This window comes from Anser cygnoides, chromosome 35 (genome assembly GCF_040182565.1).
Source record: "Anser cygnoides isolate HZ-2024a breed goose chromosome 35, Taihu_goose_T2T_genome, whole genome shotgun sequence".
NCBI classification, from domain to species: Eukaryota; Metazoa; Chordata; class Aves; order Anseriformes; family Anatidae; genus Anser; species Anser cygnoides.
The window spans coordinates 1,242,231-1,261,815 of NC_089907.1; the positions used below are offsets into that span (position 1 = coordinate 1,242,231).

A 19,585-nucleotide genomic window follows, 5' to 3' on the forward strand; every position below is an offset into this window, starting at 1 on the left:
GAAAGATTCCAAATGGCCAAAGCTCAATTTGAGTTGAAGCTTGACAGTAGTGTGGGGGACAATAAAAAGGATTTTTCAAAAATATCTAAACAGCAAAAGTGGGACCAGAGAAGCCATTGGTCTGTCACTTGATAGGGAACGGCATGGAGCTGCCACAGGGGAGGCTCAGGCGGGCTGTTCAGAAAATGTTCTTCCCTGAGAGGGTGGTTGGGCACTGGAACAGGCTCCCCAGGGACATGGCCATGGCCCTGAGCCTACCGCAGCTCAAGGAGCGTTTGGAGAAGGCTCTCAGGGAAAGGGTCTGATTTTTGGTAGGTACTTTGTGGAGCCAGAAAACGGAGTCGATAGTCCTGTTGGGTCCCTACCGATTTGGGCTATTCTGTGATTCATGGCTGAAGCCTGAGAGCACCTGCTCCCTCTGCCTGGAGGACTTCCAAGAGCCGGAGATGCCCCCCTGTGAGCACAGCCTCTGCAGAGCCTGTGTAATGGGAGGCTGGAAGCTCTTTGGGTGGCCCCAGGGTAGGGCAATGACGCAGCTGGGACAAGTGGGTGCCAGCTGGGGAATCGGGGGCAGCTGGAGTTTAGGTTCCTCCTAGGTCTGACTCCCAGGACCAACACCAAGGAGACGGTCTGCTGCAAGACGCCTTCCCAGGCAGCAAAGCCTGAGGACAGAAAGCACCCAGGAAATGCCACTGCCAGACTCCATCTTCATGTACAAAACTTTATTTGCCACAGTCCTGCTGCTGCTTTGTGTTGCATGGATGGGCTCCAAAGGAAGGAACAAAGAGCCCCCACAGGCTGCTCATGCTCAGCACCAGGCACAGAGCAAAGATCAACCCCAAACTAGGAGGCAAAGGTGGCCTGCAATGGCCGGCAGCACACGGTGACCACATCCCTTGCACTGGGGGTCTGTAAGCAGTGCAAGCAGAGGGAGGAGGAGCGTGGAGAGCTGCTGCAGCCCTTGTGCTGCCCGCTGGGGCTCAGAGGCAGGGTGAGACCCACGGGTGCCAGCAGGGCTTGTGCCCCGGCACTCACCCATTGCTCCTTTACTTGGTGGGGATGGTCTCCTCACAAACAGGGACATTGACAACACAAAGATTTTTAATGCTTTCTTTGCCTTTGTGTTCAAGACTGACCTTGGGCACTGGGAGCCCAGGTGACCCGAGCTGCAGGACCGTGAGAGCAGGAATGATAAACTCCCAGCAAATGCTGAGTTAGTGTGGGATTTGCTCTTACAGGTGGATATCATAGGGCCTGATGGGATTCATCCCAGAGTACTCAGAGAACTGTCTGATGTCATTATAAAATAAATTATTTTTCAAATATCCTTGGGAATCTGGAGAGGTCCCAGTGACGGGAAGCTGCCAAATGTTGCCCCAGTTTCCAAGAAGGGAAGCAAAGAAGTCCCTGGGAATTACAGGCCTGTCAGTCTCATGGCAGTGCCTGGTAAAGTTATGGAGATTGCTCTGGGAGTGAGTGAAAAACACCTCAGGGACAATGCGGACACTGCTCACAGCACACATGGGTTCATGAGGGAAAAGTCCTATTTAACAAACTCAATTTCTTTTTATGACAAGGTCAGCCACCTAGTTGGCCGAGGGGAGCCAGCTGAGGTGATCGTTTTGGATTTCAGGGAAGATTAAAACATTGTTTCTGACCATACCCATCCAGACCTAATGTCCAGCATAGAGACAGGTAAGTGCATGATACAATGGGTGAACAATTGGCTGACAGGTCAGGCTCGGAGGGATCTGGTAAACAGGGCAACATCAGGCTGGCGGCCAGTCATGAGTGGGGCTCTGCAGGGCTCCATTTTGGGGCCAGGTCTCTTCAGTGGTCCCATAAATGTCCTGGAGGCAGGACTGGAAGGAAACCTGAGTGAGTTTGTGGCTGACTCTGAACTGGGAGGAGCTGCTGACTCTGTTGAGGCTGGAGAGGCCTTGCAGGGGGATCTGGCCAAAGGGGAGAGCTGGGCAGCCACCGCCTGTGGGAAGTTTAACAAGAGCAAGTGCCGGGCCCTGTCCCTGGGCAGGGGCATCCCCGGCTGTACGTACAGCGTGGGGGGCGAGAGGCTGGAGAGCAGCCCCCAGAACGGGAGCTGGGGGTTGTAGCCGACGGCAAGTTGGGTGTGAGCCAGCAGCGGGCCCTGGCAGCCCAAAGGGCCAAGCGTGCCTTGGGGTACCTCAGGCACGGCACTGCTGGCCGGCCGAGGGAAGGGATCGTCCTGCTCTGCTGGGCCTGCTGCACCCTCACCTCGAGCACTGTGTGCAGCTGTGGGCAGCACAGCAGACGAAGGGCATGAAACTGTGCGAGAGTCTCCAAGGGAGAGCTACGAGGATGGAGAAGGCTCTGCAGGGCAAGGGGTGTGAGGAGCGGCTGAAGGCGCTTGGCTTGTTGAGTCCAGAGCAGAGGAGACGCAGGGGAGGCCTTGCGGTGTCCCACAGCTTCCTGATGAGGGGAGCAGAGGGGCAGGTGCCGGTTTCTGCTCTCTGGGGCCAGCGACAGGGCCTGAGGGAACGGCATGGAGCTGCCACAGGGGAGGCTCAGGCACTGTGGAGACGGTCTGCTGCAAGACGCCTTCCCAGGCAGCAAAGCCTCAGGACAGAAAGTACCCAGGAAATGCCACTGCCAGACTCCATCTTCCTGTGCAAAACTTTATTTGCCGCAGTGCTGCTGCTGCTGTGCCTTGATGTGCTCCAGAGGAGGGAACAAAGAGCCTCCACAGGCTGCTCATGACTTGTGGAAAATGGACTCCACAATCAGTAAGATTGTAAAGTAGGTATGTTTATTCAGCGCTGGGTGGCACGGGGGTAGTCCCGCCAAAGTCGTGGGCACCTGATGCGGCAACTTGCCATGGTTATATGCAGTAAAGGGTTACATATGCATGAAGTTTCACAATATGCTTATACATATTCATAACCTGTCCCCGCTTCGTATTAAAATTAGTTCCAAGGAATCATTTCCATAAAGTTCTCCCATCTGCGCTTGCACAGTGTATCCTGGTGGTGGTCGTCGGGGGTCGTGGGGTGAAGATTGATGACTCTTCCTCGTCACCGCTAGTTGACCTCTTGCCTTTGCACAGACTCAGTTGCTCCTTGGCTCTTGTCCATCCGCAGGACCAGTTTCTACCAGTTTCTTAAGACAGGCTCACTCTCTTATTAGGAGACGAACCTTGGTAAGGGGCCCAAGGCTTCTTGCTTTAGTTAATTTGCACAATGCGCCATAGTTAGCAAAGACACTAAGTAGCATCCTAGTTTAATGCCGTCAGCACTCTATCTCTACTTGATAAGATTCTCCTAACTCCCTCTCTCACTCATGCTCAGCACCAGGCACAGAGCAAAGATCAACCCCAAACTAGGAGGCAAAGGTGGCCTGCAATGGCTGGCAGCACACGGTGACCACATCCCTTGCACTGGGGTCTGCAAGCAGTGCAAGCAGAAGGGAGAGGAGTGTGGAGAGCTGCTGTAGCCCCTGTGCTGCCTGCTGGGGCTCAGAGGCAGGGTGAGACTCGCGGGTGCCAGCAGGGCTTGTGCCCCAGCACAGGAGCTGCGTGCAGGACAGTGTCCAGGGGCTGCAAGGGGCCTGGCCCTGCTTGCAGCATCCCAGCCCTCCTCCAGCAGCAGGGAGGAGCACGGGGCAGCCCCTGGCCTCATTGCCCCTCATTCCTGGCCTACTCCTGGAGCACCAAGGAGAGGTGATCCAGGAGTGGGTGGAGAAGGGCAGGAGCCCTCCAGGGCTGGGGATAGAGTCTGGGGGGCGTTGCCCCTCAGGCACAGCTGAATTCCCTGTGTCCCCAACAGGAACCAGGGGCGGATGCTCTCCCCATTGAAGGAGGCTGCTGTGAAAGTGAAGATCTCGACCCCATTGTTAGCATTGATAAAAGACACCTGCTGCTGGGTACAGTCCAGACAGACCCAGATCCTCATGGGGACAGGGGACAGGGACAAGGGGGTGGGAGGAGATGTGAGAGACTTGAGCTGCCCCTCATTGTACTGCACAGCCCAGATCCCTCCTTCTGGGCTTATGTTGAGCAAACCCTTCCTCTTCACTGATGCCCTGGCCACCCCCAGCCCAGCCCACCACAAATCGTTTTCCAGCTCCCCCTCCAGCTCCACTTCCCAGCAATGCTTCCCTTCTTTGAACTCCTCACGGCCCAGCACGCAGCACTGACTGATAAATCTCTCTGGGCTGTTGGGCACCTGCTGCCATTCACTTTCCCATCTCACACTGCTCTTGTCCTGAGACAGGACGAGTTGGGGATGAGCCGTGTCCGGATCCAGGGTCATCTCCACTGCAGGGACAGAAGGAGCCAGGCCATCAGGGGCAGAGCTCAGCCCTGGGCAGGCTCGGGGCCAGGAGCTGCCCCACGGGGCATGAGATGGGGCACCTCTTGGCTCCTGAACATGCCCCAGCAAGGCAGGAGAAGCACTGCAGAGGGCAATCCAGTGCACACCTACCTCTGTTTTGAGGCAGAATACACCTTCTCCATGCTGGAATGAGACGGGAGAGCTGGTCACAGCCCATGACTGGTGCCCAGTGGGTGTGGGCAGGGTGAGGGTCCAGCCCTGGCCTGCTCTGTCCCAGCTGCCCACCCTCCCCTGCACATCGCCTTGGTGTTGTCCTGGGACCCAGGCTCAGGAACACTCACCCAGCTCTGCAGCCTGTTCCGCTGGGAAAGAAAGGGAAAAGCAGTGCATGAGGAGGAAGGACAGCTTCTCATCAAATGGCTGCTACAAAGCAAAGGACCTCAGTTCCTTCACATTAGGGTGGGAGACTCACCCAGTTTTACATCTTTTTCCTCTGGGAAGGAAAAGCACAGGGAATCCATAATCAGAGGGAAAAATTCTCATCCCATGTCTAGACTCCAAATTCTTTGGGTTGGGGGATGGATACTCACTGATCTCTGCAGCTTGTTCCTCTATAAAATTAAAAGAAAGAGAAAGTAATTCATGTTCAGAGGGTGCAGTTTCTCATCCCATGGCTACTCCTCCGTGGAGACACCAAATTCCTTCTCTTTTGGGAAGGAGACTTACCCAGCTTTGTAGCCTTTTTTACTGGAAAAGGAAAGAAAAAGCAATGCATGATCAGAGAGTACAGCTTATAACTCCATTGCTACTTCCACAGCTAGACCCCAAGTTTCTTTGCCCTGGTGACTGGGCACAGACCACCTTGCTCCAAATTTGGGAAGGAACGGACTAACATGGAGCAAGACCCAGCTTTGAGCAAGGCTCATGCACATGGAGCAGTAAGAACAGACACTTGTGCAGCTCTCTGCACTGTGTCACCAAAACAAAGTGGAAGTGAATGGGGATGGGTGGAGGACGTCCCTGTCCCAGAAGCGTCAGTGCAGAGTGGGGCAGCCCTGCAGCTCACTCCCCGTCCCCACCTTGATCCCCGTTCCTTTCAGCCATCCTGGCCGTGTCCCATGCCCAGGGCAGCCCCAGCCCCAGCACTCCCCACTCCCCGGTCAGGCTCCAGCTGCTCCTCCAGCACTGGGGCCCAAGCAGGGGACACTCACCCAGCTCTGCAGCTTGCTCCACTAGAAAAAAGAAAAAAAAATCAAGGCATGATGAAAAGGGACAGCTCAACCGGACCCCAAAGTGCTTTGGTTTTTATAGGGAGACTCACCCAGCTTTGCATCTTTTTCCTCTGCAAAACAAGAGTAAAAGCAACTCATGATGAAAAGAGAAAACTTCTCTTCACCTTTCTTCCTTAATACAGAGCCTTTTATTTTATTTTATTTTATTTTATTTTATTTTATTTTATTTTATTTTATTTTATTTTATTTTATTTTATTTTATTTTATTTTATTTTATTTTATTATTTCATTTCATTTATTTTCATTTATTTTCATTTATTTTAAATTTCAGAAGGGATACTCACCCAGCTCTGCAGCTTGTTTCTCTGGAAAAGTGAAAAGACAAGGCATGTTGAGAGGGGACAGCTCAACCGGACCCCAAAGTGCTTTGGTTTTTATAGGGAGACTCACCCAGCTTTGCATCTTTTTCCTCTGCAAAACAAGAGTAAAAGCAACTCATGATGAAAAGAGAAAACTTCTCTTCACCTTTCTTCCTTAATACAGAGCCTTTTATTTTATTTTATTTTATTTTATTTTATTTTATTTTATTTTATTTTATTATTTTATTTATTTTAATTTATTTTAAATTTGGGGAGGGACACTCACCCAGCTCTGAAGCTTGTGCAGCTGCAAGAGAAAGAGAAAAGCAACAGATGATGAGAGGGGATAGTTACTCATACCACGGCTACTAACAAGGCTAAGCTCAAATTTCTTCAGGCTGAAGAAGACTCACCCAGCATTTCTGCTTTTTCCTCTCAAAAAGCAAAGCAAAAGCAATGCATGATGAGGGGAGAAAACCCATCTAATGGCTAGACCTGAATGCATTTCAATAAGAGATGGAGACTCACCAAGCTGTTCAGCTTGTTCCGATGGAAAAGGAAAGCAAGAGCAATGCATGATGAGAAGGGAGAGCTGCTCAGCCCATGGCTCCTCCCACGGGAAGACACCAAATCTTTGGTTATGTGAAGGGAGACTTACCCTGCTCTGCATCCTTTTTCACTGGAAAAGGAAGTAAAAGCAATGCGTGATCAGAGGTTACTGCTTCTCATCTCACGGTGGCTCCAATGGGAAGACACCAAAATCTATACAGTGTGCGATGGGCACAGACCACCTTGCTCCCAGACTGGGAGGGACCAGACCAACAGTCAGCCAGACGCGGCTCTGAGCAAAGCTTTTGCAGGTGAAAAGTAAGGACAGACACTTGTGCAGCTCTCTGCACAAGGTGAAGGGAATGGGGACGGGTGGAGGACGTCCCTGTCCCAGAAGCGTCAGTGCAGAGCGGGGCAGCCCCACAGCTCGCTCCCCGTCCCCACCTTGATCCCCGTTCCTTTCAGCCATCCCGGCCGTGTCCCGTGCCCAGGGCAGCCCCAGCCCCAGCACTCCCCACTCCCCCGTCAGGCTCCAGCTGCTCCTCCAGCACCCCTGAGCCACCAGCACACAAGCCCCCACAGCCCACCCAGCCCAGTCCCTCCCGCAGGGACACCACTTCCCCAGGAGCTGGGGGCAGGGACTGCAAGGACTGTAAAGACAACTCTTGGCTCTGTGCCACTGAAAAGCAAAGGCGGAGGAACAGGAGGTCAGCAGAGCAGCTTGGTTGCTCGGTGGGAACATCTGCAGGGGGTCTGGGCCTTCCCACCAGCCCCACGCTGCACCCATGCTCCCTGGCCTCCCACCCAAGGCCCCTTGCCTTCTCCCCTGCCTTCGTTGCCCAAGGCAGAGGCCCAAGAGGATCCCAAGGCCTTTGGGATCCCCAAGAGAACATTCCCTTCCTCCTCCTACGCACCTCCCTGGGCCAGGGCTCAGCCCCGCTCCAGACCCACGCGGGTCCCTGCAGAACACCTCCCTCCGCTCCATCCCTGTGCTGCCAGCTTACCTTTCTTTCGAAAGAGATAAACACCGAGGCCAATGGACACAGCCAAAAGCACGAAGACCGGAGCCAGAGCCACCATCCAGGGCTGGGCGTTGTGGAAGAAGGGAGCTGAGAAAAGGCACCAGGAAAAGGGCTGCGTTTACATGCCCGCGGGTGGAAAAGCAAGACCCAGACTTCTCCCAGCACAGGACAAGTGCAGGGGCCAGGAACACCTCACCCTGGCTGCGCTATTTGTACCTGCGATGTGCAGGGACGATTCCCGCTCCTGCTGGAGGCGGCTGCTCCTGACCACACAGGACAAGGGCCCCTCCAAGCTCCCGGTCACGATGAAGGCGGCTTCGATTTCAAAGAGCCCCTCCTGGTCCTGGGAATGTGTCTGGGAGACCGAGGGCAGATGCTGCCCGCGAGCATCCCTCCACAGCAGCTGCGGCAGTGGGTACCAGCCGGCCGATCGACACAGCACGCGGACGCCTCCAGCCTCGTAGCCCCCGAGGGAGAGGTGGGGGTCAGTGCCTGTGGCTGGGGGAAGAGCCTGCAGCTGGGGCTTGACTTGGGGAGGGATTCATTTCAAGGCAAAGACCCCATCTGCTCCCATGTCAGACACAGCCCAGACCAGCCACAGCCACAGCAGCTCTGGGACTGGGCGCTTCATGCACCCACCCTCACCCCAAACCACCCCGGATGGTGCCGGATCCAGACAGCAGGGCTGCACAATGCCAGTGGCCCCAAATCACCCAGAAAACCCAGGTGCCGAGCTTCAGCACCTCCAGGCAGCATCTCTGCACCAGGCTGTGCTGGTTCAAGATGCCCCGAGACTTCCAGAGAACGTCTCTGGTCTCCCCCAGGACAAAAAGCAAGAGCAAGCAGAGGTCTAGGTGCTCAGAGGTCTCTTCCCTGCTTCAGATGTTGTCCCATGGCAGGCAGAGCTGAAGGAGCTGCTCAGCAGCCCATGCCAAGTGCCCTCCGAACATCATGGGGATGGAGTTCAAGACATCACAAGATGTCTTCGAGACACTGCAAAAACCTATCTAAACCAACTGATCTGTACAAAAAAAACACCTGCAGCAGAATGGCTCCTTGCTGGACAAGTGCTCGCTCACCAACAGAGGAGGAAAAGCCCCATCAGACATTGAAAGGCCTCATCAAAAGGCTGTGAGGATGGGACAGGGGCCTGGGTAGGGCACACAAACCCAGGGACACAAGGACCATCCCCTGAGAGCATCACCCCAGCCACTAACCTGATACCTCCAACTCCACAATAGCTTCGTGATAAGCGTTAACATCTTTCACAGTGCAGAAGTAGTGGCCATCATCCGAGGGTCTCACCCTGGTGATTCTCAAGTCCAGGCTTCCAGCAGAGAGACCATCTCTGGCCAACTCTGTCCTCCCAGCATATGCCCACATCTGCTCCCTGTACAGGTCCTCTCCATTGCGGTAGTGGTGCACTGTCTCAGAGATATCATCCCGGATCCACCTGATATCCAAGGTGCCAGCATCCTTGCGAGGGGACAAGTGGCAGGGCAGCACGACATTCTGCCCCACGGTGGCAGTGAGAGGCTGGCCTGGTCCCTCCACTCTGAGCTGGGCTGGGCAATGGAGAAGGGCACAGAGAGGAGGTGACATTTTGCCATCGCAAACTTATGGGCAGTGAGTGACAAAGGGTGAGCTGTGTGTGAGTTGGTGCATGCTGTATCCCCCGTGTCCCATGGGAAACCACCGGGGAAATGGGAGAAGGAGAGGGAGGACGTGCAGGAGAAGGAGGTGTGCTGGGAGTGGGAGCCCTCTGCAGCATTCGGGCAGGTGAAGAAGAGCCAGAAAGGGCAGCAGAGGCAGCGCCCATATTGCATGAAAGAACCAAAGTGAAAGTGAAAGCAAGTCGGGGCTGATCTGTGGGCTGGGGTCCCCCTGCCCCACGTCTGCTCCCCTACCCTATGGCAGAAAGTCTGCATGCACAGGGGGGAGAGCCCCCAGCAGCCCCACAGGATCCTACCTGAGCCCAGGCGGAGGAGGAGCAGAGTGACGAGGGAAGTCAGGAGGCCCCTGGCATGGCCGGTGAGGCTGGGGCGGCCGCAGCCCCAGGGGAGCCCCATCTGTGCTGCAGCGGGAGCAGGAGCTGGGGGCAGAAGCTGGGGCAGAAGAGAGAGGGGATCAAGGGGCTGCAGGCACTGCAGGCAGATGGTGAGTAAGTCCCCTTCGGCTCGGACACAAGGAGCCACAGCCAGCAGCGCCTTGGGCAGGGCACAGAGCCTGCGCTTATCATGGGGTGGGGGACACAGCAGGCAGCCCCCAGGGTTCTTCTCCAAGGGAGCCCCACTGAGAGAGAGGTCCCTCACCACACCCAGCCAGGCTACAGGAAGTAAAAAGCTACATGACAATTGCCCAACTCTTATGCAGTTCCGGACAACAAAAAATCTCTGGGAGGAGCTCGGACACTTGGGGGATGGGAGCAAGAGGCTCCAGAGCAGAGCGGGATCAGAGGCTGCAGGGAAAGTCGCTCCGCTGGGTGCTGAGACAGGGAACAAGGGAAAGCATGGCGATTTTGCAGGTTTTAGCTAACACAGGGACTTTCTTGTATATCAATCTCAAGGACAGGACTGAGGTAGGGAGGAGGACAGGGTGACTGTAAAAGACTGAGGCAGGGAACAAGGTAAAGGATGTTGAATCTGTACTTCTTAGCTAACACAATTGTGTGTTAACCACAAGGAGAGGGCAATCCCAACGATAAGGGAGTAAAAGACTGCATGCATAGATAATGGAACCAGCAAGAACTGGCTTGGATTGCTGAAGTCTGTAAATAAAAGGAAGGGTCAGAAGTTTAGCAGCGAGGAAGACTTCCGTCCTTCATCAAAAGACCACCAGAGTACGCTGGAGGACCACCCGAGGACTCTAGCGTGCATGCGAATAGGGGTGGGAACCTATGGTAATGATTCTCCAGAGACCCGATGAATATGTAAGAGACTTTCGGGAAATGAAATGAATATGCATATATGCCATCAATATAAACACCCTGGCAGTAACCATTGGTGTGCAAGCTAGGAGGAGCGATCCCCTTGCACCCAGCACTGCAATAAACACACCTGCTTTATAACTCTTCAGGAGTTGTGAAGTTTGTTTCCTGCACCTCAGTGCTGACCGTCGTGCTACCACCCTTTGCCCAGAGTGGTGAGGGCGAAGAACCAGCCCCACTCCCCAGCTCTGGCCATCCCAGAGGAGGAAGAAATGGGCAGACCATTCACCCTCTGGAAAGAGAAGCCCTGTTGCAGCAGGGTGGGGGCTTGGGCATGGAAATGGCTTCCAAAGACAGGAGGGACAGCTTCAGCATTCAGCCAAGATGATGACATGGATGACCTTCTGTTCTTTAAGGAACTAAGGCACACCTCTGGATATGCTGCCCTAATTCCTATGGGGAAAGATTCAAATGGCCAAAGCTCAATTTGAGTTGAAGCTTGACAGTAGTGTGGGGGACAATAAAAAGGATTTTTCAAAAATATCTAAACAGCAAAAGTGGGACCAGAGAAGCCATTGGTCTGTCACTTGATAGGGAACGGCATGGAGCTGCCACAGGGGAGGCTCAGGCGGGCTGTTCAGAAAATGTTCTTCCCTGAGAGGGTGGTTGGGCACTGGAACAGGCTCCCCAGGGACATGGCCATGGCCCTGAGCCTACCGCAGCTCAAGGAGCGTTTGGAGAAGGCTCTCAGGGAAAGGGTCTGATTTTTGGTAGGTACTTTGTGGAGCCAGAAAACGGAGTCGATAGTCCTGTTGGGTCCCTACCGATTAGGGCTATTCTGTGATTCATGGCTGAAGCCTGAGACCACCTGCTGCCTCTGCCTGGAGGACTTCCAAGAGCCGGTGATGCTCCCCTGTGAGCACAGCCTCTGCAGAGCCTGTGTAATAGGAGGCTGGAAGCTCTTTGGGTGGCCCCAAGGTAGGGCAATGACGCAGCTGGGACAAGTGGGTCCCAGGCATCAGCTGGAGAACAGGGAGCAGCTGGAGTTTAGGTTCCTCCTGGCTCTGACTCCCAGGACCAACACCAAGGAGATGGTCTGCTGCAAGACGCCTTCCCAGGCAGCAAAGCCTGAGGACAGAAGCACCCAGGAAATGCCACTGCCAGATTCCATCTTCCTGTGCAAAACTTTATTTGCCACAGTCCTGCTGCTGCTGTGCCTTGGTGTGCTCCAGAGGAGGGAACAAAGAGCCCCCACAGCCTGCTCATGCTCAGCACCAGGCACAGAGCAAAGATATCAACCCCAAACTAGGAGGCAAAGGTGGCCTGCAATGGCCGGCAGCACACGGTGACCACATGCCTTGCACTGGGGTCTGCAAGCAGTGCAAGCAGAGGGGAGAGGAGCGTGGAGAGCTGCTGCAGCCCCTGTGCTGCCCGCTGGGGCTCAGAGGCAGGGTGAGACCCGCGGGTGCCAGCAGGGCTTGTGCCCCGGCACTGGAGCAGCGGGGAGGAACACGGGGCAGTCCCTGGCCCCACTGCCCCTCATTCCTGTGCTGCTCCTGCAGGACCAAGGAGAGGTGATCCAGGAGTGGGTGGAGAAGGGCAGGAGCCCCCCAGGGCTGGGGACAGGGTCTACAAGGTGCTGTCCCTCAGGCACAGCTGAATTCCTGGCTTTTCCAGCAAAAACCAGGGGCGGATGCTCTCCCCATTGAAGGAGGCTGCTGTGAATGTGAAGATCTCCACCCCATTGTCAGCGTTGATAAAAGACACCTGCTGCTGGGTACAGTCCAGACAGACCCAGATCCTCATGGGGACGGGGGACAGGGAGAAGTAGGTGCGAGGAGTTGTAAGAGACACGAGATCTCCTTCATTGTACTGAACAGCCCAGATCCCTTCTTTGGGGCATATGCTGATCCCTTTCTTCCTCTCCACAGATGCCCTGGCCACCCCAACAGCCCACCAAGAACATTTTCGGTGCTCCCCCTCGACCTCCACCACCCAGCAGTGCCTCCCCTCTCTGAACGCTTCACGGCCCAGCACGCAGCACCAACGGTCAAATCTCTCTGGGCTGTCAGGCACCTGCTGCCATTCACTTTCCCATCTCACACTGCTGAAGGCCTCTGAGAAGATGAGCCGTGGATGAGCCGTGTCCGGATCCAGGGTCACCTTCACTGCAGGGACAGAAGGAGCCAGGCCATCAGGGGCAGAGCTCAGCCCTGGGCAGGCTTTCCCCAGCTCGGGGCCAGGAGCTGCCCCACGGGGCAGGAGATGGGGCACCTCTTGGCTCCTCAACATGACCCAGCAAGGGCAGGAGAAGCACTGCAGAGGGTAACTCAATGCACACCTACCTCTATTATGAGGCAGCAGAAACCTTCTCCATGCTGGAAGGAGAGGGGAGAGCTGGTCACAACCCACGGCCGGTGCCCAGTGGGTGTGGGCAGGGTGAGGGTCCAGCCCTGGGCTGCTCTGTCCCAGCTGCCCACCCTCCCCTGCACATCACCATGGCATTGCCCTGGGGCCCAAGAAGGGGACACTCACCCAGCTCTGCAGCTTGCTCCACTAGAAAAAAGAAAAAAAAAGCAAGGCATGATGAGAAGGGACAGCTCAACCGGACCCCAAACTGCTTTGGTTTTTATAGGGAGACTCACCCAGCTTTGCATCTTTTTCCTCTGCAAAAAAAGAGTAAAAGCAACTCATGATGAAAAGAGAAAACTTCTCTTTTCGCATTTCTTCCTTAATACAGACCCTTTTATTTTATTTTATTTTATTTTATTTTATTTTATTTTTTTATTTTATTTTATTTTATTTTATTTTATTTTATTTTATTTTATTTTATTTTATTTTATTTTATTTTATTTATTTAATTTTATTTTTTATTTTATTCTAAATATCAGGAGGGACACTCACCCAGCTCTGCAGCTTGTTTCTCTGGAAAAGTGAAAAAACAAGGCATGGTGAGAGGGGACAGCTTCTGATCCCATGGCTGGACCTCCATTTTTTGTTTTCAGTTTGGGGAGGGATACTCACCCAGCTCTGCAGCTTGCTCCACTAGAAAAAAGAAAAGGAAAGCAAGGCATGTTGAGAGGGGACAGCTCAACCGGACCCCAAACTGCTTTGGTTTTTATAGGGAGACTCACCCAGCTTTGCATCTTTTTCCTCTGCAAAACAAGAGTAAAAGCAACTCACGATGAAAAGAGAAAACTTCTCTCTTCACCTTTCTTCCTTAATAAAGAGCCTTTTATTTTGTTTTATTTTATTTTATTTTGTTTTATTTCATTTCATTTCATTTCCTTTCATTTCATTTCATTTTTTTTCATTTATTTTCATTTCATTTATTTTAAATTTCAGAAGGGACACTCACCCAGCTCTGCAGCTTGTTTCTCTGGAAAAGTGAAAAAACAAGGCATGTTGAGAGGGGACAGCTCAACCGGACCCCAAAGTGCTTTGGTTTTTATAGGGAGACTCACCCAGCTTTGCATCTTTTTCCTCTGCAAAACAAGAGTAAAAGCAACTCATGATGAAAAGAGAAAACTTCTCTCTTCACCTTTCTTCCTTAATATAGAGCCTTTTATTTTACTTTGTTTTATATTATTTTATTTTATTTTATTTTATTTTATTTTATTTTATTTTATTTTATTTTATTTTATTTTATTTTATTTTATTTTATTTCATTTCTTTTCATTTCATTTCATTTCATTTATTTTAAATTTCAGGAGGGACACTCACCCAGCTCTGCAGCTTGTTTCTCTGGAAAAGTGAAAAAACAAGACATGTTGAGAGGGGACAGCTCAACCGGACCCCAAACTGCTTTGGTTTTTATAGGGAGACTCACCCAGCTTTGCATCTTTTTCCTCTGCAAAACAAGAGTAAAAGCAATACATGATGAGAAGAGAAAACATCTCTCTTCACCATTCTTCCTTAATACAGAGGTTTTATTTTATTTTATTTTATTTTATTTTATTTTATTGTATTTTATTTTATTTTATTTTATTTTATTTTATTTTATTTTATTTTATTTTATTTTATTTTATTTTATTTTATTTTATTTTATTTTATTTTATTTTATTTTATTTTATTTATTTTATTTTATTTTATTATTTTATTTTATTTATTTTAATTTATTTTAAATTTTGGGAGGGACACTCACCCAGCTCTGTAGCTTGTGCAGCTGCAAGAGAAAGAGAAAAGCAACAAATGATGAGAGGGGATAGTTACTCATACCAGGGCTACTAACAAGGCTAAGCTCAAATTTCTTGAGGCTGAAGAAGACTCACCCAGCATTTCAGCTTTTTCCTCTCGAAAAGCAAAGCAAAAGCAATGCATGATGAGGGGAGAAAACCCATCTAATGGCTAGACCTGAATGCATTTCAATAAGAGATGGAGACTCACCAAGCTGTTCAGCTTGTTCCGATGGAAAAGGAAAGCAAGAGCAATGCATGATGAGAAGGGAGAGCTGCTCAGCCCATGGCTCCTCCCACGGGAAGACACCAAATCTTTGGTTATGTGAAGGGAGACTTACCCTGCTCTGCATCCTTTTTCACTGGAAAAGGAAGTAAAAGCAATGCGTTACTGCTTCTCATCTCACGGTGGCTCCAATGGGAAGACACCAAAATCTATACAGTGTGCGATGGGCACAGACCACCTTGCTCCCAGACTGGGAGGGACCAGACCAACAGTCAGCCAGACGCGGCTCTGAGCAAAGCTTTTGCAGGTGAAAAGTAAGGACAGACACTTGTGCAGCTCTCTGCACAAGGTGAAGGGAATGGGGACGGGTGGAGGACATCCCTGTCCCAGAAGCGTCAGTGCAGAGCGGGGCAGCCCCGCAGCTCGCTCCCCGTCCCCACCTTGATCCCCGTTCCTTTCAGCCATCCCGGCCGTGTCCCGTGCCCAGGGCAGCCCCAGCCCCAGCACTCCCCACTCCCCCGTCAGGCTCCAGCTGCTCCTCCAGCACCCCAGAGCCACCAGCACACAAGCCCCCACAGCCCACCCACCCCAGTCCCTCCCGCAGGGACACCACTTCCCCAGGGGCTGGGGGCAGGGACTGCAAGGACTCACCCAGCTCTCGGCTCTGTGCCACTGAAAAGCAAAGGCGGAGGAACAGGAGGTCAGCAGAGCAGCTTGGTTGCTCGGTGGGAACATCTGCAGGGGGTCTGGGCCTTCCCACCAGCCCCACGCTGCACCCATGCTCCCTGGCCTCCCACCCAAGGCCCCTTGCCTTCTCCCCTGCCTTCGTTGCCCAAGGCAGAGGCCCAAGAGGATCCTAAGGCCTTTGGGATCCCCAGGAGAACATTCCCTTCCTCCTCCTACGCACCTCCCTGGGCCAGGGCTCAGCCCCGCTCCAGACCCACGCGGGTCCCTGCAGAACACCTCCCTCCGCTCCATCCCTGTGCTGCCAGCTTACCTTTCTTTCGAAAGAGATAAACAGCGAGGCCAATGGACACAGCCAAAAGCACGAGGACCAGAGCCAGAGCCACTATGAAGGGCTGGGCGTTGTGGAAGAAGGGAGCTGAGAAAAGGCACCAGGAAGAGGGCTGTGTTTCCATGCCCGCGGGTGGAAAAGCAAGACCCAGACTTCTCCCAGCTCAGGACAAGTGCAGGGGCCAGGAACATCTCCCTCTGGCTGTGCTATTTGTACCTGCGATGTGCAGGGAAAATTCCCGCTCCTGCTGGATGCGGCTGCTCCTGACCACGCAGGACAAGGGCCCCTCCACGCTCCCAGTCACGATGATGGTGCCTTCAATTTCAAAGAGCCCCTCCTGGTCCTGGGAATGTGTCTGGGAGACTGAGGGCAGATGCTGCCCACGAGCATCCCTCCACAGCACCTGCGGCAGCGGGTACCAGCCGGCCGATCGACACAGCACGCGGACGCCTCCGGCCTCGTAGCCCCCGAGGGAGAGGTGGGGGTCAGCGCCTGTGGCTGGGGGAAGAGCCTGCAGCTGGGGCTTGACTTGGGGAGGGATTCATTTCAAGGCAAAGACCCCATCTGCTCCCATGTCAGAAACAGCCCAGACCAGCCACAGCCACAGCCACAGCAGCTCTGGGACTGGGCGCTTCATGCACCCACCCTCACCCCAAACCACCCCGGATGGTGCCGGATCCAGACAGCAGGGCTGCACAATGCCAGTGGCCCCAAATCACCCAGAAAACCCAGGTGCCGAGCTTCAGCACCTCCAGGCAGCATCTCTGCACCAGGCTGTGCAGGTTCAAGATGCCCCGAGACTTCCAGACAACATCTCTGGTCTCCCCCAGGACAAAAAGCAAAAGCAAGCAGAGGTCTAGGTGCTCAGAGGTCTCTTCCCTGCTTCAGATGTTGTCATTGGTCCCATGGCAGGCACAGCTGAAGGAGCTGCTCAGCAGCCCATGCCAAGTGCCCTCCGAACATCATGGGGATGGAGTTCAAGGACACCACAAAAACCTATCTAAACCAACTGATCTGTACAAAAAAAACACCTGCAGCAGAATGGCTCCTTGCTGGACAAGTGCTCGCTCACCGACAGAGGAGGAAAAGCCCCATCAGACATTGAAAGGCCTCATCAAAAGGCTGTGAGGATGGGACAGGGCCCTGGGTAGGGCACACAAACCCAGGGACACAAGGACCATCCCCTGAGAGCATCACCCCAGCCACTAACCTGATACCTCCAACTCCACAATAGCTTCGTGATAAGCGTTAACATCTTTCACAGTGCAGAAGTAGTGGCCATCATCCGAGGGTCTCACCCTGGTGATTCTCAAGTCCAGGCTTCCAGCAGAGAGACCATCTCTGGCCAACTCTGTCCTCCCAGCATATGCCCACATCTGCTCCCTGTACAGGTCCTCTCCATTGCGGTAGTGGTGCACTGTCTCAGAGATATCATCCCGGATCCACCTGATATCCAAGGTGCCAGCATCCTTGCGAGGGGACAAGTGGCAGGGCAGCACGACATCCTGCCCCACGGTGGCAGTGAGAGGATGGTCTGGTCCCTCCACTCTGAGCTGGGCTGGGTAATGGAGAAGGGCACAGAGAGGAGGTGACATTTTGCCATCGCAAATTTATGGGCAGTGAGTGACAAAGGGCGAGCTGTGTGTGAGTTGGTGCGTGCTGCGTCCCCCGTGTCCCATGGGAAACCACTGGGGAAATGGGAGAGGGAGAGGGAGGACGTGCAGGAGAAGGAGGTGTGCTGGGAGTGGGAGCCCTCTCTGCAGCATTTGGGCATATGACAAAGAGCCAGAAAGGGCAGCAGAGGCAGCGCCCGTATTGCATGAAAGAACCAAAGGGAAAGTGAAACCCAGCTGGGGCCGAGCTGTGGGCTGGGGTCCCCCTGCCCCACGTCTGCTCCCCTACCCTATGGCAGAAAGTCTGCATGCACAGGGGGGAGAGCCCCCAGCAGCCCCGCACGATCCTACCTGAGCCCAGCCGGAGGAGGAGCAGAGTGACGAGGGAAGTCAGGAGGCCCCTGGCATGGCCGGTGAGGCTGGGGCAGCCGCAGCCCCAGGGGAGCCCCATCTGTGCTGCAGCGGGAGCAGGAGCTGGGGGCAGAAGCTGGGGCAGAAGAGTGAGGGGATCGAGGGGCTGCAGGCACTGCAGGTAGATGGTGAGTAAGTCCCCTTCGGCTTGGACACAAGGAGCCACAGCCAGCAGCGCCTTGGGCAGGGCACAGAGCCTGCGCTTATCATGGGGTGGGGGACACAGCAGGCAGCCCCTAGGGTTCTTCTCCAGGGGAGCCCCACCGAGAGAGAGTCTCTCACCACACCCAGCTGAACTGCAGGAAACACAGGGGTATGCCAAAATTCCCCAACTCTTACGCAGTTCCGGACAACAATAAAACTCTGGGAGGAGCTCGGACACTTGGGGGATGGGAGCAAGAGGCTCCAGAGCAGAGCGGGATCAGAGGCTGCAGGGAAAGTCGCTCAGCTGGGTGCTGAGACAGGGAACAAGGGAAAGCATGGCGATTTTGCAGGTTTTAGCTAACCCAGGGACTATGGTGTATATCAACCTCAAGGACAGGACTGAGGTAGGGAGTACGAGGACAGGGTGACTCTAAAAGACTGAGGCAGGGAACAAGGTAAAGGATGTTGAATCTGTACTTCTTAGCTAACACAATTGTGTGTTAACCACAAGGAGAGGGCAATCCCAACGATAAGGGAGTAAAAGACTGCATGCATAGATAATGGAACCAGCAAGAACTGGCTTGGATTGCTGAAGTCTGTAAATAAAAGGAAGGGTCAGAAGTTTAGCAGCGAGGAAGACTTCTGTCCTTCATCAAAAGACCACCAGAGTACGCTGGAGGACCACCCGAGGACTCTAGCGTGCATGCGAATAGGGGTGGGAACCTATGTTAATGATTCTCCAGAGACCCGATGAATATGTAAGAGACTTTCGGGAAATGAAATGAATATGCATATATGCCATCAATATAAACACCCTGGCAGTAACCATTGGTGTGCAAGCTAGGAGGAGCGATCCCCTTGCACCCAGCACTGCAATAAACATACCTGCTTTATAACTCTTCAGAAGTTGTGAAGTTTGTTTCCTGCACCTCAGTGCTGACCGTCGTGCTGCCACCCTTTGCCCAGAGTGGTGAGGGTGAAGAACCAGCCCCACTCCCCAGCTCTGGCCATCTCAGAGGAGGAAGCAATGGGCAGACCATTCACCCTCTGGAAAGAGAAGCCCTGTTGCAGCAGGGTGGGGGCTTGGGCATGGAAATGGCTTCCAAAGACAGGAGGGAGAGCTTCAGCATTCAGCCAAGATGATGGCATGGATGACCTTCTGTTCTTTAAGGAACTAAGGCACACCTCTGGATATGCTGCCCTAATTCCTATGGGGAAAGATTCAAATGGCCAAAGCTCAATTTGAGTTGAAGCTTGACAGTAGTGTGGGGGACAATAAAAAGGATTTTTCAAAAATATCTAAACAGCAAAGGTAGGACCGGAGAAGCCATTGCTCCTTTACTTGGTGGGGATGGTCTCCTCACAAACAGGGACATTGACAACACAAAGATGTTTAATGCTTTCTTTGCCTTTGTGTTCAAGACTGACCTTGGGCACTGGGACCCCAGGTGACCCGAGCTGCAGGACCGTGAGAGCAGGAGTGATAAACTCCCAGCAAATGCTGAGTTAGTGTGGGATTTGCTCCTACATGTGGATACTATAGGGCCTGATGGGATTCATCCCAGAGTACTCAGAGAACTGTCTGATGTCATTATGAAATAAATTA

General features: G+C 53.3%; 3 protein-coding genes across 4 annotated transcripts in view; all 3 read right to left on the minus strand.

The window, feature by feature from the left end:
* LOC106049876 (butyrophilin subfamily 1 member A1-like) overlaps positions 1-18,157 on the minus strand; it is a 33,430-nt gene extending 15,273 nt beyond the window's left edge. Inside the window, exons 1-5 of the mRNA XM_066986696.1 lie at positions 17,776-18,157; positions 17,022-17,369; positions 16,028-16,309; positions 15,794-15,898; positions 15,448-15,468 (exon numbers count right to left, since the gene is read on the minus strand). Coding sequence (XP_066842797.1) covers positions 15,448-15,468; positions 15,794-15,898; positions 16,028-16,309; positions 17,022-17,369; positions 17,776-17,875 — 856 coding nt within the window. The 5' untranslated portion in view covers positions 17,876-18,157. The remainder of the gene's footprint in view (positions 1-15,447; positions 15,469-15,793; positions 15,899-16,027; positions 16,310-17,021; positions 17,370-17,775) is intronic.
* Positions 3,975-19,585, minus strand: part of LOC136788360 (butyrophilin subfamily 3 member A2-like) — a 40,571-nt gene continuing 24,960 nt past the window's right edge. Inside the window, exons 5-14 of the mRNA XM_066986796.1 lie at positions 15,448-15,468; positions 14,912-14,932; positions 14,540-14,560; positions 13,860-13,880; positions 13,420-13,440; positions 5,034-5,054; positions 4,780-4,918; positions 4,649-4,669; positions 4,458-4,490; positions 3,975-4,291 (exon numbers count right to left, since the gene is read on the minus strand). Of these exons, the coding sequence (XP_066842897.1) occupies positions 4,210-4,291; positions 4,458-4,490; positions 4,649-4,669; positions 4,780-4,918; positions 5,034-5,054; positions 13,420-13,440; positions 13,860-13,880; positions 14,540-14,560; positions 14,912-14,932; positions 15,448-15,468 (401 nt within the window). The 3' untranslated portion in view covers positions 3,975-4,209. The remainder of the gene's footprint in view (positions 4,292-4,457; positions 4,491-4,648; positions 4,670-4,779; positions 4,919-5,033; positions 5,055-13,419; positions 13,441-13,859; positions 13,881-14,539; positions 14,561-14,911; positions 14,933-15,447; positions 15,469-19,585) is intronic.
* Positions 5,879-14,058, minus strand: LOC136788361 (butyrophilin subfamily 3 member A2-like). 2 transcript variants are annotated; one of them, XR_010827183.1, is made up of 11 exons: positions 13,300-14,054; positions 13,041-13,061; positions 12,931-12,951; positions 12,741-12,773; positions 12,472-12,563; positions 9,439-9,574; positions 8,687-9,034; positions 7,686-7,967; positions 7,452-7,556; positions 6,185-6,577; positions 5,879-6,010 (listed from the first exon to the last, which is right to left on the minus strand). XR_010827183.1 is itself a non-coding variant. In XM_066986798.1 (11 exons), the coding sequence occupies exons 1-11, from the start codon at positions 13,385-13,387 to the stop codon at positions 5,946-5,948; spliced, it is 1,212 nt and encodes a 403-aa protein (XP_066842899.1). In that variant the 5' UTR covers positions 13,388-14,058; the 3' UTR covers positions 5,931-5,945. The 2 variants fall into 2 exon arrangements, 1 of the variants encoding a protein (XP_066842899.1); XM_066986798.1 differs by having other exon boundaries at positions 5,931-6,010; positions 6,185-6,205; positions 13,300-14,058.

Bases quoted from the DNA above. Each gene is read 5' to 3' on its own strand.
- LOC136788361 (XM_066986798.1), bottom strand. From the start codon at position 13,387: ATGGAGGTCCAGCCATGGGATCAGAAGCTGTCCCCTCTCACCATGCCT. The intron at 12,952-13,040 runs GTGAGTCTCCCT...TCTTTTTTCTAG, and splicing joins GGAAAAAGATGCAAAGCTGG to TGGAGCAAGCTGCAGAGCTG. The intron at 12,774-12,930 runs GTGAGTGTCCCC...CTCTCCTTCCAG, and splicing joins GGAGCAAGCTGCAGAGCTGG to CATGGAGAAGGTTTCTGCTG.